Source organism: Nicotiana tabacum, chromosome 9 (assembly GCF_000715075.1).
Source record: "Nicotiana tabacum cultivar K326 chromosome 9, ASM71507v2, whole genome shotgun sequence".
NCBI classification, from domain to species: domain Eukaryota; kingdom Viridiplantae; phylum Streptophyta; class Magnoliopsida; order Solanales; family Solanaceae; genus Nicotiana; species Nicotiana tabacum.
The window spans coordinates 39,736,917-39,754,663 of NC_134088.1; the positions used below are offsets into that span (position 1 = coordinate 39,736,917).

At 30.9% G+C, this 17,747-nt stretch overlaps 1 protein-coding gene across 1 annotated transcript; it reads right to left on the minus strand.

The window, feature by feature from the left end:
* Positions 1–1,563: 1,563 nt before the first annotated feature.
* Positions 1,564–4,736, minus strand: LOC107815253 (uncharacterized). The gene is made up of 2 exons (XM_016640817.2): positions 4,128–4,736; positions 1,564–2,242 (listed from the first exon to the last, which is right to left on the minus strand). The coding sequence occupies exons 1-2, from the start codon at positions 4,677–4,679 to the stop codon at positions 1,616–1,618; spliced, it is 1,179 nt and encodes a 392-aa protein (XP_016496303.1). The 5' UTR covers positions 4,680–4,736; the 3' UTR covers positions 1,564–1,615.
* Positions 4,737–17,747: the final 13,011 nt, after the last annotated feature.

Genomic DNA, 17,747 nt, shown 5'->3' on the forward strand with positions numbered 1-17,747 from the left:
CTTGTGAAAGTCTTGACCCCATCTTCCTCTCACCCTTGACCCTGGTCCTTCACCCCCTATCTTCAGCCTATTTTGTTATCCCAATGATGCTTTAGTTCTAGTTTTTTTTGTTCTAGTTCTGAGTAGGTTGTAGGATGTTTAGTTTATTTTGCTCTAATGTTTTGAGTCAAGGCTCTAGGCTTAATTTGGCACTGCTACATGCAATATCCTGTAATGTTTTAATGCTTCAGACATGGTTATTTCATCAGCTTAGTTTATTTGCATTGATAATTCTTTTGCTTGTGTTGTAGCCTAAATGGCCATGAATCTTTCATTAACTGTGCTTAGTCTATCTAACATCTTTTTTTTTTTCCGATGATGCCAAAAAGGGGGAAGATAGAGTTGGGGGTATTGGTGTTGATGTGCATGTTGTGTGCTTGTTGTACATATGTTGTACCTGTTCTGGGGGTGATACGGGGTGATGGTGATTACCTGGTTTTAATGTGCACAAAGTTTGTCATCATCATAAAGGGCGGATTTGTTGAGTATTGAGGTTTTGATGATTAACAAAGTTTGTTCAAATGAAATGCTCTAAGAACCAGGTCCTTAATGTAGCTGCTTAACTGCTCTAAGAACCAGCTCCTCAAGGTTAAGAACCATCTCTTCAAGGTTGATGATTGCACGTTTTTGCAAGACAGTAACTTTATCTCAAAGTTACCGAAGTCCGAGTTTGTTGGAAGAGGACTGCTAACCATGATAAGGGTTGTTGTCCAAGAAGATACCTTTGCATAAGTGAGAGACAAGAGTCCCAAGACTTGTGGAGTCCTTGGAGCAATAGGAGTCCTATCAAACGAGAAGCTGACTACGCATAGGACTCCTAAAAAATCTCGAAGTCCGGGGAATTTAAATACTATCTTTTTGGACTGATGGGATCATCCTTTTGCACATCAACTGAAGAACTACATTTTTCACACTCAAGTTGAGTAGAAGTATTGTGTTCTTCTTGATTCAGTCTAGTAAATGTGTTTTAGAAAATCGAGTTGTAATTAAAGTGTTATATACAATTAGTGAGTTTGAGTGAGTGTTTGGTTTTGCAAGTTAGAGTAACTTGTAAATCAAATAGTTGAAGTAGGAGAACTGGAGAATATTGAGTTACAAAATTGTAATCGATACATTTAGCTCATTGTTCTAGTGAAGTTGAAGTTAAAATCGTGGTTTTTGCACCTTTTAAGCCGGGTGATTTTTCACGTAAAAATTATTGTGTTTATTTTACTGCTTATTTTACTTTACGCGTAAGGAGTAAGGTAACGAACTATTTAGTAATCCATAAAGGCAGTCAAACTAAGGTTTAGTATAGTTTCGTTTTTGTTCCGCCTCATGGTCAGTTATCTGGATCTGGTTAGTGTCTATATACTCCTTAAAACTTAATGTGGAATCTTTTAAAGACTTTGTGATAAAAGGAATCTTTGTTAAACATCACAGTTCATTTCATCTGTTTACTTTTCTCCATGTTATTTTGACACTTCCAGTAGCCTAATGAAGCCGAGTACCAAATTCCACAGGAAGTAAAAAATAAACATAAAACACATACGACTTTTGACAATTTCAGATACTAGTAGGAAGTCCATAACGTAATTCATATGCGTCTCGAAGAAGAAGCAAGATTTGCTTTAATTTTCCAAGGATTCAAACAAAAATTCCCCGCTAAGACATCTCTTCTAAATTTAGAGAAGGGTGGCACTTTCTTTTTCGAGATAGAAGAGGATGAAGAAGAAGAAGAAGAAGAAGATGACAACAGAAGTGAATTGCCACGACGCCCATGAATATCACTGCTTTCTAGCCTAAAGCTGAGTTCACTACTAACCCTGAATCCCTTTTCCTTTATCTTCTCATCAGTACTTTTGGTCATTCTCTTGCTATTCATAATCCCAAGCCAGATTTTCTCCCAACTAGAGCTCTTATTATTAGCTTCCTCTTGATCATGAAGAATGGAATTAGGTTTAGGCAGTGCCAAACTTTGCATCATGGGTGGAGGGCTAGGAGGTGGAATGACTTCATTTTGTGGTGGATGATGTATGGGAGTTCCTGGCTTCATTTCCCATTTGAAGGCAATTCCTTCTGTGCTTCGATAATATGAATGGGAAGATTGGTCTACTGTTGACATTCTTGAAAGAATACTGCTAAGGAAGAATGATTGATCATCTTCTTGTGAAAAACCTCTCTTGTGCATTTTGCTATAGCTCACATTTGCATCCTCTTTATCCTGCAAAGCAAGTTCATTAAAGGACATATAAGGAGATTTAAGCTAAACTTATATATATTGTCATAATAATAATGTAAAAAAAATTACTGCCCGTGTATAAGAAGTAAAACTCGGAGATTTATTACGATGCTTTTTTCTCTTATTTTTTACGACAATAGGAATGAGGCGTAGGAGAAGAGAAGAGCAGGTCGAAGGGGAGATCTAGATGGGAAGTAATAAGGATTTGCCCACTTAGATCAACGTCAACCACTGTTATTTTTTATTTTTTGATATCTAATGTGTATTGAGCCTCGACTGATCCAAATTCACACGGCACAATGCCCTATTAAAAGGGAATTTTTTTATATTCGGACTCGAATCAAAAACCTTTGATTACGGGTAACGAAATCCTATTCATCTCACCACAATCATTGATGGTAAAAATTTTGGAAGCCAGTCACTAGCCAAAAGACCATATCCTAGCCATGGCAGAGCAAGAAAACATCCTCTACGGCACCAAAACCCACAAGAGGCCATAGAAGCTGTTAATCACACTCTATCCTTTTGAACAGATCTTGTTCAAGTAAGGTCGCCAAAAAATATAACAATAACATTTTCTAAAATGAAAGCTCAAACCACTCAACGAATTACTTACGAAGCAAAAGATTTTTACGAGTTTAATAAAATATTGAGCTACTTTAAGTAGAGAGATCACAAAATATTTACAAAAATGCCTGTAGTTGTACCATTGAATATGGTCAACAGATATACCATTCTTTACTATGCTTACGCAAAGATTTTACATCAATTCACAAAATCTCTTTATGAATTTGATTAAAGTTTCAGGAGGACAGAAACTCACAAAATGTGTCGTTTTTAGCTAAAAGAAGAATCATACTATTAACTGCTGCACTGATCAAACTTATTAATGGTTAATATTTCTGTCTCTTCAATTAATTCGTATTCCCAAAACTAACATTTCCTTTCATCTTTTAATCTAAATTGGAGAAGAACAAAAATGCACTCACAAATGGAAAATTTTAAAAAATTCCCTCAAAATGGAATTTTTTTTAAAAAACACTCAGAATCAATTCTCCCAAAATCAAATAGATTTATAAAGAACACACAAATGCAAAAGCAAAACAAAGAACAAGACAACCAATTAGTGCTCATTCACAAATAGAAGATGCATGACAGTTTAAAATTATTTATATAACTAGATCACTTAGGAGGCATTACAAATAACATTATATACTATTGATATCTTAAAATAAATGATAACTAACCGACTATAACATACTCTATTAAATTATACTGATAATAATATTAGTATATATAATTTAAATCCTATCGTTAATATCACAAATCAAAACCATAGCATTCTATCTTGGAAAGATGATTACAAATTGCTTAAATGCTAATTCATGAGAAATGAGAATTAAAACTCGTGGCTATTTTTTGCCATGAAAATTGAACATTTTTTTTTTGTATATAGATATCAAATAACTTCAATCCCAAGGGCCCGCTTATTATTCATTAGTGTTTGCACCTTATTATGGTAAGATTGCGAGGAAAATGCCCTACTTTTATCTCCATCCAGCCAACCTTTAGTTATTAAGTTCTCTATATCCAGGAAAAGATTACGTTACTTATATTAAAGATTTTTATAGTACCACTATAATATTTTTGCTTTTGTAGCATGTAATTTGCCTTATTTGTTAAGTTAATAGTCTCACCCTTTATGGATGATTACCTGATATTAAAAATATGTATCTTATAGTATAAGTGTATAAAAGCTAAACTTGGAAAGTAATATTCTAAAAATATGAAGAGTCTACTTAGAAAAAAGAATTCACACAAAATGTAAAAGAAAATAAAATTAGGCGATTCTTGCAATAATACCAACCATTTCTGTGACATCCCATGGGCTGCAAACCTCCATCATATCCCTTCTTCTCCCTAAAGATTTTTCCCTCTCTTGCCTGTTTGAGTTATATGAATCTGTTGAGGACGAAGATGAGGACGATGAAGTCGAGTTCTTGAACGAACTGGCAACGAATTCTCCATCAGAATCACATGGCCCAACAACATCACTTCCATGCATTAATTCTGAATTTTGATGAGATTTTCCAAAAGTTTTTAATTGATGCAATTTCTTATTAATCTTGTTCGAAAGCCAAACCTTCAAACTTTTCGATTCTTGAGGTTCATCATCATCAGTATTAATAAAACAAGGCTTGGGCAACCCCAAGCTTTGAATTGAAGGTGGAGGGCTAAGTGGTGGAACGACATCTTCGTTTGGTGGATTCTTAGGAGTTCCAGGCTGCTTCTCCCATTGAAATGGAACCCCTTCAGCTCTTCTATAATAATAAATACGTGATGATTGTCCTACCGATGATTCTCGAGAAAGTATTCGACTGAATTGGAATCCATTATCACCTTGATCTCTTGAATCCATTTTGTTAATGTTGTAATATAGAGTTTTTTATGAAATTTTGACAAGGTCTCTATAATGTTTTAATGAGTAAAAAGTGTATGTTGGCAGTTTTATGCTCATTTAAGCATATATATAGGGAGGGACAGAAATTGAGGAAGAGTGGAGTGCGAGTAATTATCCTTATTCAAAGGCGAAAGAAGAGAAGAATGCACATGATCCTGTTTTGTAGACTATGAAGAATACTTGGATTAGTATTGAAACTTATGGTATGAGCTAGTATTTTGTACACATACAAACCAAATCTCTAGTTTCCTTTTTTTTTCTTTAGGGGTAATGATCAGCCATGGCAAGATTAGCGGGATGGTAATTAAAGGGTTGGTTTAATGCTCGGAAAGCTTTTGCTTCGCGTGCATATCATTCCAAGCCCATATTACTTATATGGCATGATCTAATTATAATATATTTATTGATTTGGTGTAAATATATTATGTGAATAACTAAAATTAACGTACCCTAAATTACTCCCATTAAGTGCCCCAAGTCAGGCAGCAGAGTGAAAAAGAAATCTTGCACCTTTACGATACAATTATTCCCCTTCTCCCCCATTTCTATGTGTTACTATTTCTTTATTAGTTTATTTACAAAATATGACATAATTTAATTTAAACCTCTTATTCTACTCTTAACGTTATATTTTAATAGAGAAGTATCATATTAGGGTTATGCATGTATAAGTCCAAAAGAACTATGATGACTCTCAATATGGAATTGGAAGAGCAAGATGGGCTAAGGTTGACACATTAACATGATATTCAATTTGTGATACAAATGGTGTCCCCATTTTTGTGGTTTATATTAGTTAGCTCCTATATTTTAGCCGTTATTACAGGAATCACTTTTTCTTTCTTTTTCTTTGGCAACTAAGATCTTTTAGTTTGTCGGCCTCTCTCTTGCCTAATCATGTTTAAGTTTTTCTTTTTTCTTAAAACTAGTGCTAGAACCCGCGCGTCACTCGAATAATTTAACAGAATATTAATCTTATAAAGTTATGATCTAATATATTAAATTATTTTAATAAATATTAATTATTATTTTATTATTTCATGTAGTGTACAGAAATGTAACAATATCTATACAAAACAAAAGAATACAGTAAATAGTAATCAAATAAATTATTTGTTCCTTATTACTCTTTATTATTATTAAATTAGCAAGTACTTAGTACTATATATTTACTAATATGACTTTTTATTAACTTGTCAATTATTTTTATATTTTGAAATTAATTCTCTTTTATTATAATATAGATATATATCTTATTCCGAAAATATTTTTTTTAATACTTATGTTATATTGTTCAAAATTCTTCAATTGTCTAAATTTATCAATAATTTTATTGAGTGTTATTTATTTGTTTATTATTTATAAATAAAGTCTATAAATATCATAAAACTGTCTTTATCCCCATCTTTTCGTACATTCTTTTCTATTGTAATATTTGATTAGTTTTCTTATTTTGTAATTTATTGAAAGTTTAAATAATGTAATATTTTTTACTAAATTATAATTTTAAATTCATCAAAAGTATAAAGATATAAGCCTTTTTATTATTTTTTATAAAAAACCTACCATTATGTATAATTATTTTTAATCTAATTTTCAAATATATATATATATATATATATATATATATATATATATATATATATATATATATATATATATATATAGAGAGAGAGAGAGAGAGAGAGAGAGAGAGAGAGAGAGAGAGAGAGAGAGAGAGAGAGAGAGAGAGAGAGAGAGAGAGAGAGAGAGAGAGAGAGAGAGCAGCATAGAGAGAGAGAGACTACTATATTGGGAAGAAATTACTCCCCAATTTGAATTGAAAGTTTTTTTATTTCTTTATTTTTGTTTTAATTATTTTAAAATAATTTTAAAATTCCAAGCTAAAACTATTCCCCAATTTGAATTGACAATTTTTAAAAAAATATTCTTTAACTCCAACTTGAAACTACTCCCCAATTTGACACATTAACAGGATATTCAATTTGTGATACAAATGGTGTCCCCATTTTTGTGGTTTATATTAGTTAGCTCCTATATTTTAGCCGTTATTACAGGAATCACTTTTTCTTTCTTTTCCTTTGGCAACTAAGATCTTTCAGTTTGTCGGCCTCTCTCTTGTGTAATTATGTTTAAGTTTTTCTTTTTACTTAAAATAGTATTAGTACCCGCGCGATGCGCGGACACAAATCATGTCAAATTGTGATGTAGGTTGTTTGAATCATGTGCAAATAACCTAAAAATATAAACCTCTCAGTTAAAAAATAGATAACATTAGATATTAATTATGAAGTAGGATATGAAATTATTGTTCAAATCTCGTAGTGCACAACCTATTTTTTTAAATATATTTGTAGCAACCTAACCCATTGATTTTAGTACTTGCATTTCGTTTCGCTGTCAATATTAAAGAATACTAAACATATCATGTTGTGATCTATTTTGTTTGAGCACATTAGATCATAGTATTATTTTAACAAAATTCTTATTATCACTTTGTTTTTATCTGAAAGTCAAATATGTCTTATTCATCACATCATTTTTACGCAAATTCTTTTTTCTTTTATTATAGTTATTGTATTATTTATTATTTAATATTATTGTACTATCATACATTTTTTATTAGTTAATTAAATTAGTGTCTTTCTTATTATCCTTTTAATAGACTTTAATAAATATAAATATTTCATTCTTGAAATTTGGTATATTTTTATGCTTGTAGCCTCTTATTCGGATTTTTTTAATCATTTAAATTAATTAAATATTTTTAAATATAATTTAATTTTTTAATTTATTTATTTTTAAATTAATTTAAAATATAAGTATCCTCACACTACCTCTATTTTTGTTTATATATTCTCTTCCCTACTATAAAGTTTAATTAGTTTTTATATTAATGTTTTACCTATAACCAAAATAATATCATATTTTATTTTAAATTGTAAATTTGAATTAGTGTAAAATATTAATACATAAGTTAGTTGATGATTATATTCCAAATGTATTGAGTTCTCTTATAATTATTTTGTATTAGATGCAGTTAAATTTTCTTTCTTTTTTAGCTTTAAGATACAAATTTAATTTTTAATTTTTATTAGTAAAATTACCAATATTAGAAATTTATTTGTATTTTAAAAATTTTGTTTTAATCATAGAAAAATAATTTCTTAATTGTTTGAACATATTATATGTATGTAGTAATATTTGTACTGTAATTGTATTTCTTTTTGTAATATTTTCAACAAAAAAAAAATTATGAAATAAAAAAAATCTCATCTCAAATTCAAATAAGTTTTACCCTTTTTCTCTATGATAAAAATCTGAATTTTTATTTTTTTCTCTATTCATTCTTTATTTTTGATATTATATTATTCAATACCTAATATTACTACATTGTCATGTGGATTTTTATTAGCTTGTTTGAATTTAATATCTATTTCTACCGCACTCATTCTAATATAATATAGATAAAAATTTAAAAACTTTCTCAAATTCAAATAATTTTTATTATTCTATTTTCTAAATTTGACCGCAGTTTCAAAAAATTATGTTATGCTTTCAAACTTAAACTAATTGCACTCAAGTCAAATATTAATAATAAAAAAATATTTTCTTAATTGTCTGAACACATTATATCTGAATGTTGTAGTAATATTTACGTATAAAATATTCGTTTGCCCGATTTATCAATATTAATATGACTTTATTATTCTTGTTATTAAAATATTTTTTACTGATTATTTTTTTTTACCTTTTGTATACTTTATGTAAGATCTTATTTTGCTGCTTGAATTTATTTAATTTTTAAACTCAATAAATCTTTAATATCTTAAGTAAAGTTTAGTTTTATTTTATATTTTAACTTACTCCAAAGTACAAATAGTCACAGGTTATCTCAATTTACGTCTTTCTATACTTTTTATTTTCTTCTATTATAATTTTTAATTAATTGTTTACCTCCATATTTCTAACTAATATAGAAAACAATCTATGGGTGGATCAATATATAGATATAAATATAGATATAGATACAAATATACATATAAATTTAAATATAAATATAAATATAAATATAAATATAGAATATAGATTAGATTTGTCTAAGATCTATTTAGATTAAGCATAAGATTCATTAAACTACTTTCAATAATTATGTTTTCATTTATAATTTTTAATTATTAATGTTATCCTAAAATTTCAAGTGACTTCATTTTAGCTTGCCACTTGGCTTAATTTCATGCTTCACTACCCTCCTTTTAATATAATATAGATGTAGATTTTTATTTTTTCTATTATAATTTTTAATTAATTTTTTATATCCATATTTCTAGCTAATATAGAAAAAAATATATGGGTGGATCAATATATAGATATAAATATAGATATAGATATAAATATACTTATAAATATAAATGTAGATATATAGATTAGATTTATCTAAGATCTATTTAGATTAAGCATAAGATTAATTAAACCTACTTTCAATAATTATGTTTCCATTTATAATTTTTAATTATTAATGTTGTCCTAAAATTTCCAAGTGGCTTCATTTTAGCTTGTCACTTGGCTTAACCACAATACATACTACCCTCTTTTTAATATAATATAGATTTGTGCTCATTCAAATTACGTCACATACACCGAAATAGATGAAATGGCAATTTTATCACCAAATTATCAATCAATATTTTTCCAAAGGAAAATAGATAGATGGTTTGTTTAGTAACTTTTTCTTTTCTCTCTCTCCCTTTCTCTATATACATATATAAAGTATTCAATTTGATATTCAACAAATCTAAGAGACGTAATAATGGTCTCTACTTCATATGCCTTTTGACTTCAAACTTTGAGATTATCGACATTAACTTCACAATGTAATAAAGTCACTTGGAACTAAACATTGTACTCTATTTTATCAAGTGATCGCTTGTCAAAAACTTTATAACTTGAACTACAAGAATGAAACCGGATCTCGGGGATACATATTAGAATGCATTAATATACGATTGTATTGAAGGTAATAGGAGAATGAAAACATTATTCTAAATTATCTTTCTCTATTTTAGACATATTTCCATTTTTATTTGATATTTCCATGGAACTCTGAGGTTGCAAAAACCTTATTCCAAAAGCAGGTTTTTAACGCAATAACAAATTTTATTTCTAATGACATGCGTCAAGTTAATTCATAATTGTTTGCATTTAGTATGTATATTGCACTTGTATAATTTTTTAAAATTAAAAATAACAATTATACCTCAGTTCAAAATGAGTTGGAGTTGGCTATATGAATTCTCATCGACCACGTTACTCTCTATTTAAACTTATCTCATGCCATATATTATGTATAAATTTTCAAAATAAAATTCAGGAAAAATTTCAAATTCTACCTTAAAAGAGGACTCTTAAAATATCTTTTATTGTGGGAGTATTGTTTTTCCTCTTTGTTACTGTGTTTATTTCAGGTAAGTAGGCTTCCTTTTTGTCATATCTAAGCAAAGAGATATTCTTTTATACTCAAGGTTACGTTCGGATGTCTCTTATCCATCTTAAGATGGTTGATGCATGTGCAATTACTAAAATTCTAAGACAACCCTTTGTATTACTCTTGTCAATATATTCCCTTGTCCAAAATAATACCATTTGTCTCTCCCTCTGAAACCCAAATAAAATTATGCTTAACTAACATTTTAAAATACAATTATCTTCGAACTTTTTCAATTTTGGTATTTTTATGCAACTCTTAAACATTAAGATTTATTTTCAATAATAAATTCTTCAAATCCAGTTTAATTGTTAAACTGATCAAATTGACACCAGAAAAGCAAAGCCAGCCTAGCAATTTGGGACAAACGGAGCATTTCTAATTGCTCAAAATTGGGACATAGATTATGACTTGGATAAATGTAAAAAAAAAAAAAAAAAAAATTGGTAGAGGCAATATGAAACTGCCAACTTACTGATGATTAATTTGACTTTTTTGGTTTTTGTATTTTGTTGAACTTTGAGTAACGTTCAATCGCTTGAAATATTGCTAAGTCTTGACCTATGCTTAAGGAACATTTTAATTGTGTTTGATTCATTGAATGTTTGCTTCTATATATGATATACAAGCTTGCGTTGACTTTTTAGGGTGTCACTTTTCTTTCAAGTGCCTTTTCCTAAAGGTACATTTTGGAAGATTGGAACGTAATATATTCCTCTTGCTGGAAAATTATAAGAAGGGAACTGGTTAAAAGTTCACTCGATTTTCTCTCTTTTCTTCCGGCTGAGAGTACAACAATATATTTGGTGAATGCCTTTTAAGTAACAAACTGGAACAATGCAATCTAATATCCCACCAATTTTTCAAGTTATGTGGCATAATTCGATTAGGTAAGAATTTAAAAATAAATAAATACTTTTAAAACTTATGATCATAAACATGTCATTAAATTTACATGGCTGTAAAAATATGCCAATAAGAGTTAAATGAGAATTTTAAAGTTAATTATATATCTTCATGTTTAGAAAAATATCATTCATTTTTCAATGACCAATAAGAAAATACTGTCACATAAAATAAAGTAAGAAAGTAATATATAAACATTTCCTTTATAACGTCTCTTAGATGTTGAACTCAAATTTCATAAGATATTAATTGAAAAAATTACGTTAAGAGCTCCCTTTAAAAACTTTATGACCAAAATGCTCCGTTTTATAAAATATTACAGAATATGCTCCCAATACAAACGTTTTGAAGATTTTAGGGCAAAGGACATAAATACCCCACTACTAGGACTTTATGACAACCTCTGCCACTAAAATTTAAAATGATCATCGGTACCCCAAAATTTCTTCCCATGTATAGCCAAATCGCTCCCCTCTTCATATTCAACGCTATACGCATGATTTTCTCAGTCTGATTTTTCTCCCACTAAATATGGATATTATAAATTGGAATTCAAAGAAAACCTAACAATTATAGTAGCTTCTGCGCACAAAATTGAAGCAAAAAAAAAATTCATCGAAGCTGCTCCTCAGAAACTGACGAATTAGGGAAACAATTGTAATGCAAAGTTGAAATCTAACAACGGCAGAAATACCTACATTGCTACAACACAGTGGGTATTGCGGTGATGATAATTGTTTTATGAATTTTTGAAGTTGATGGCATGTTAATCAAATCGAATTGAATTTAGATGATTTCTGGTCGAGATTTTAAAGCACTTCATAAGGAGTATATGACAACCCTGGATATCAAGTATATTGTTAAGATGGTTATCCACCATTAATAGTAAATAGCACTATGGCTTTGAAGACGTATATCAAAATGAAAGAGAAAAATTCGAATGTGACAGTTTTTTTCTTATATATTACGTTTGATATCATTTGTATCCCGAAAGATAAATATACAAAACATAATATATCATCAGTAAATAGTGATTTGGTGAGCACCCTCCACTTCCAACCAAGATGTTGTGAGTTTGAATCACCCGAAGAGCAAGGTGGGGAGTTCTTGGAAGGAGGGAGCCGAGGGTCTATCGGAAACAACCTCTCTACCCCAGGGTAGGGGTAAGGTCTGCGTATACACTATCCTCCTCAGACCCCACTAGTGAAATTATACTGGGTTGTTGTTGTAAATAGCGATTTGGATTTGAACAATTTTACCAACTCCGGATTCCGTCACCAAAGATACTAGCTAATGATGCAATCAGTTTTGCAGATGTACTTTTCTTTGGCTTAATTTCAACAAGCTAGGTTAACTGTTGATTTTAAATTTTATAATTGTGATGATATACTATTTGGTTAATTGGCATATGTTAGAAATTAACTTTATATCTATATGATAGCAGGTACTTCATTGATTGCATAGATCAAAATTATTCTTGGGTTTTAAAGTATCATGGTTAACAAGACTCATGTTTTCAAAGTTAGCAGTTTCAATAAAGTCCAGACATGCCCCGTTAATGAAAAATTTGATAGACGTCAGGCTAGTTCAACAGTAATGGCGAACTTGGTAAAACACAAGTATACTGACCCAAAGTCGATATACACTGTTGGAGATATATAACGCGACATGTTGAATAATTATGGCGTCACTATGAACTACAAACAAGTGTGAAGAATAAAGAAAAGGCTCTTAAAATGCTGAGAGAAAAACTACTAAAAAATTAGGTTTTCGCGACGGACAAATTCTATAGCTAAAAAAAAAAATTCGTCGCTAATCTCATTTAGCGACAGATTAGCAACGGATTATCAAAAAATTCTGTAGCTACAAGCGTTTTAGCGACAGATTAGTGACGGCGTTCATACCTAATTCTAATTTTGTTTTTGTAGTAAATCATATGGGAAATTGCCGAAATATCTTTATATGTTAGAGATAACAAATCCAGGATTTGTCACTAAGTTTTATAAGTCAAAAGATGAATGTTTCATATATCTATTTGTAGTACTTTATGAAACAATTAAAGGGTGGTAGTATTGTTGGCCTATTCTAGCAGTTGATGGGACTTTCCTCAAAGCACCACACCGAGGAACCTTAATCAAGGCTTGCACGCAAGATGTACCAAATAAGTATAGATCACTAATATATTGTTTATACATTTTTCCCCCTTAAATCAGTGATATACTTGTAATAATTTAAATTTTTTATACAGATAAAATTCTTCTTCTTGCTTATTTAGTGGTTGATTTAGAAAATAATGCATCATGGGAATGATTCTTCAGACAATTTAAGGAGACTTACGGGGTTAGTGTCACGATCCAAAATCCCACCATAAAGTTCGTGATGACACTTAGTTCATAAAACTAGGTAAGTCTATCACATAACGACATCAATCAGAATATAACAACTTAAAATTTTAATAGAAACTGAGAAATGTTATAACACAACTAAAATAGAGATACAATAGTCATCATCTCAAAACCCGGTAATACTGAGTCATAAGCTCTACATGAAATACATAAGAAGTCTAAAAAATACATCACTATTTGGTATACATATACAGTAGAAAATGAAGTAAGAGGGTGACTCCGAGGCCTGCGAACTGAACAACAGAGATACCTTGAAGTCTCCTTTAGCTCTAGCTCAACTCTCTAACGATCAACTCAATCCGAAGTACCTGGATCTGCACAAAGAATGTGCAGATGCATAGTATGAGTACACCACAATTGGTACCTGGTAAATATCTAGACTAACCTCGGTGAAGTAGTGATAAGGTTCAAGTTATGATGCTCACTAGTCAAATAACTTATGCAAGATATCAATAAAAACTGACAACAAGGTACATAACAGAACGATATCTACAATCTCGTAAAGCGTATAACAACAACTTAGTGTAGAATAATCCATCTTTGCCAACAAAACATCAAATGGGGATGGGGCATGTGATATCATTTAAAAACTTCAACCAACATCTTATGAAACTCAAGACGGAAGCATTTAGAAAATAATAATATGATCACAACATCAACCCCGTTCCAACACATGAATAACATCCAAAGAACACCCTGAAATGTCAGATAACATTCCCAACAAAAGCCACCTTTATGTTGTCTCATGCACATAATCACTGGAATGCCTACCTTATGTCACTGCATGCACATATATAGCCACCCTTATCTCGCGCTTGCACAACACAATGAAATGCCTCTCTTATATCACCGCATCCGCATCTCGCTACCCTTATACACAACAACAATTCAACTTGCACAATATGTTCACATGTGCCACAATATTACAAACAACAGTGCCCAAAGTCACATCAAGATATAGCCCATGACTCAACAACAAGGTGCACGATAACATGGCAAGAACATAAGAGTGCGGGGAGTACTCAATAATAAAGCATATTTCATATAGCAAACAACCCCAATTCAAGTCATATTAATAGCCTAAGATCTAATTCGATCACAAACCATACATATGTCCGTATACACACTCACCACCTCGTATACACGTCGTTCCACATAACACAAATATGCAAATTTAACCAAATCCTAAGGAAACATTCTCCCACACAAGGTTAGGCAAGATACTTACCTCAAATAGCCCTAATCAATACTCTAAAAATGATTTTCCTTTAAAATTTACCTCCATTCAAATCTATCCAAAAACGACTTAATAATATCAAATAATGCAAGAGAGATCAATTTCGATCAATAAAGTTGAGATCTTTACACAATTCTCAAAAGTTAACAAAAGCCAATCCGGGTCGGTCCGGTCAAAACCCAAGTCGAGGGGTAGATCTCAACTACCCATAATTCCACGAGTCCAAATATGTGATTGATTTTCAAAATCGAGTCCAAATCGCCTCTCAAATCTACAATTTTTATCTTTAGAAGAGTTTTGTCAAAACCCTCAATTTTCCCTCATAGATTTATTAATTAAATGCTAAATCAAATCCATGTCAAAAATACTTATCCAATCCAAGTGGCTGAAAAATACCTCAAATAGGCATGATAGTATTAAAAAGGGAAATAGGACTCAAATCCACAAAACGAACGATCGAATTGTCACACTTAGAGATGACGTGTGCATAATGTCAGATAGGCATGATAGTATTGCAAAGGAAGCTTCTACTGTCTATCCAGGGGTATCTCATTGTGCCTGTATTTTCCAGCTCTGGAACAACATTAAAGTAAAGTTCAAGAAGAGTCAAAATCAACTTTCGCAAATATTCTTCAAAATAGGCATAGTGTGCGTAGTTGAAGAGTTCAATTCCCAAATGACAGAGATAGAAGCAATTGATAAGAAGGTGCAGGAATATCTACTTAATATTGAACTATATCAGTTTATGTGATATTATGCTAGAACACTATTGTGATTTTTTCTTGTTTATGGTGCAACATTTGTATATCACTATTGAATCTATTTTAATAATGTTGGTAAATCCATCAAATAATTTATTGTATACAGTATATGATAGAGGTAGCAGATATGTTATGTGTATGCAGGAAAGAAAGTGTAGTAGCAGAAGGTTTCAACTGAATGAACTTTCATGTCCACATACTTTGGTAGTTATTACAAAATTCATTATGGATCCATATCAATGCTGCTTAGTATACTACAAAAAAGACTACTTGATTAACACCTAAAGAGTCAGTGTATCCTATACCCAATGAAACAACATGGGATATCCCTAGAGAAATCTCAAATATGTATTGTTACTACCCAAGGGAAGATTAGACCGGGAAAGCCAAAGAAATCGAGATACAAAAAGTCGTATGATTAATAATCCAAGAGATCAAAAGTTACATGTGCAGTATGTGGAAAGAGGATCACAACTATAAAACATACAAGAATCTTCCAAGGAGAACTTGATATACAATTATTAACTTAGAAATTTATATAATATCAAATTTGTTCCTTTGGATTATTGTATTAGTGTTACTCATATATGCTTTTCTGAAATAAAATATTTATCAATTCAAGGAATATATTAGGTTATCTATTTTAGTTTATTTTCCTTTTCAGTTTTTATTTTTGTTAGTATGATAAGGTGATAATGCAACATGTTTACTTGGGAAAAAACTCAAAAATACTTGTTTAAAATTGAGTACAAATAAATGGGGAATAAAAAATAGTATAACATGATTAGTCTCGAATCATGATGATATACTTGGTATTCCCAATGTTCCGGGTATACTACAAAGCATACCATTATTCCTAGTATTTCGAATGATCTTAGTATACTACAGAGTATACTAGGATTACTAATATTCCAGTAGTGTTGGTATACTATAGAATATATAATGGTTACTGGTATTCCCAATAGTGTTGGTATACTACTATTCTTGGTAAACTATAGAGTATACCATGGTTACTGGTATTCCCTGTAGTGTTGTGGTATACTACTATTCTTGGTATACTACAGAGTATACCATGATTACTAGTATTCCAAATATTCTTAGTATACTATAGAATATACCATTATTTCCAATATTCTCAAATAGTCTTGGTATACTATAGAGTGTACCATGATTATTAATATTATAGTATTCTTAGTATACTATAGAATATACCATTATTCCTTGTATTCCCAAATAGTCTTGGTATACTATAACGTATACCATAATTACTGGTATTTCTAGTATTCTTGGTATACTCTATTCTCAATAGTCTTGGTATACTCTACTAGTACTCCTAATTGTAACAATTTGGCGGTTGTTTTGTGTATTTGAGCCATGTTTCCCCTTTTAAAGCTCCTCATATGTTTATTTGAGGTTTTTGACTTGTGGGGATGGTTGGTTTCATTTCGGGAGGTTTTGGTTTGAATTGGATTGATTGGTTCTTAGTTTAGAAGCTTAAGTTAAAAATTTTGATCGAAGTTTGACTTCTATAAAAATGACCTCGGGACGGTGTTTTGATTGTTCCAATAGGTTCGTGTAAAAATTTTGGACTTAGGCGTATGTCCGGATTTGGATTTGGGGGTTCCGAGGTTACCGAAGGTTGGCAATTTAAAGGTTTAGAAATTCCTTAAGTTTGACCGTAGGCTGACTTTATGGCTATCGGGTTCGGATTTTTGGTTTTGGGACTTGGAATAGATTCGTTTTATCATTTGGAATATTTTTGCAAAATTTGGTGTCATTCCGAGTTGGTTTGATATGAATTGGATGCTTGATTGTGTATTTAGTGATTCTTGAGTTTTATTGTGAATTCTATGTGTTTTGGTGCTCGAGTCATAGTTCGGGATGTTATTTCAGCATTTCGATTATGTGAGTGAGTTCATATGGTAATTTTAGACTTGTGTGGATATTTTGTGTGGGGCCCCGGGGGCTCGGGTGAGTTTCAGACGTGTTTCAGATTCGTTTGAACTAGTTCCAGATTGCTGGTGTGCTGGTTTTGCAGATATTGCAATTATGAGCACCGGCATCGCAATTGCAAATAGGGCAGGGGAGGTTCAGGTGTCACAAATCCGACACCCTTATCGCATTTGCGAAGTTAGTGTTAGGCATGGTCAGGTCACATTTGCAAAGAGGCTGCAATCGTAATTATGAAGCCCTTTGTCACAATAGCGATATCTGTGTGGGCTAACAGGGTTT

Excerpts from the sequence above, each read along its gene's own strand:
- LOC107815253 (XM_016640817.2), bottom strand. The coding sequence starts at position 4,679 with ATGGATTCAAGAGATCAAGGTGATAATGGATTCCAATTCAGTCGAATA. Across the intron at positions 2,243-4,127 it reads CATGGGATGTCACAGAAATG|GATAAAGAGGATGCAAATGT; the intron begins GTTGGTATTATT and ends CTTGCTTTGCAG.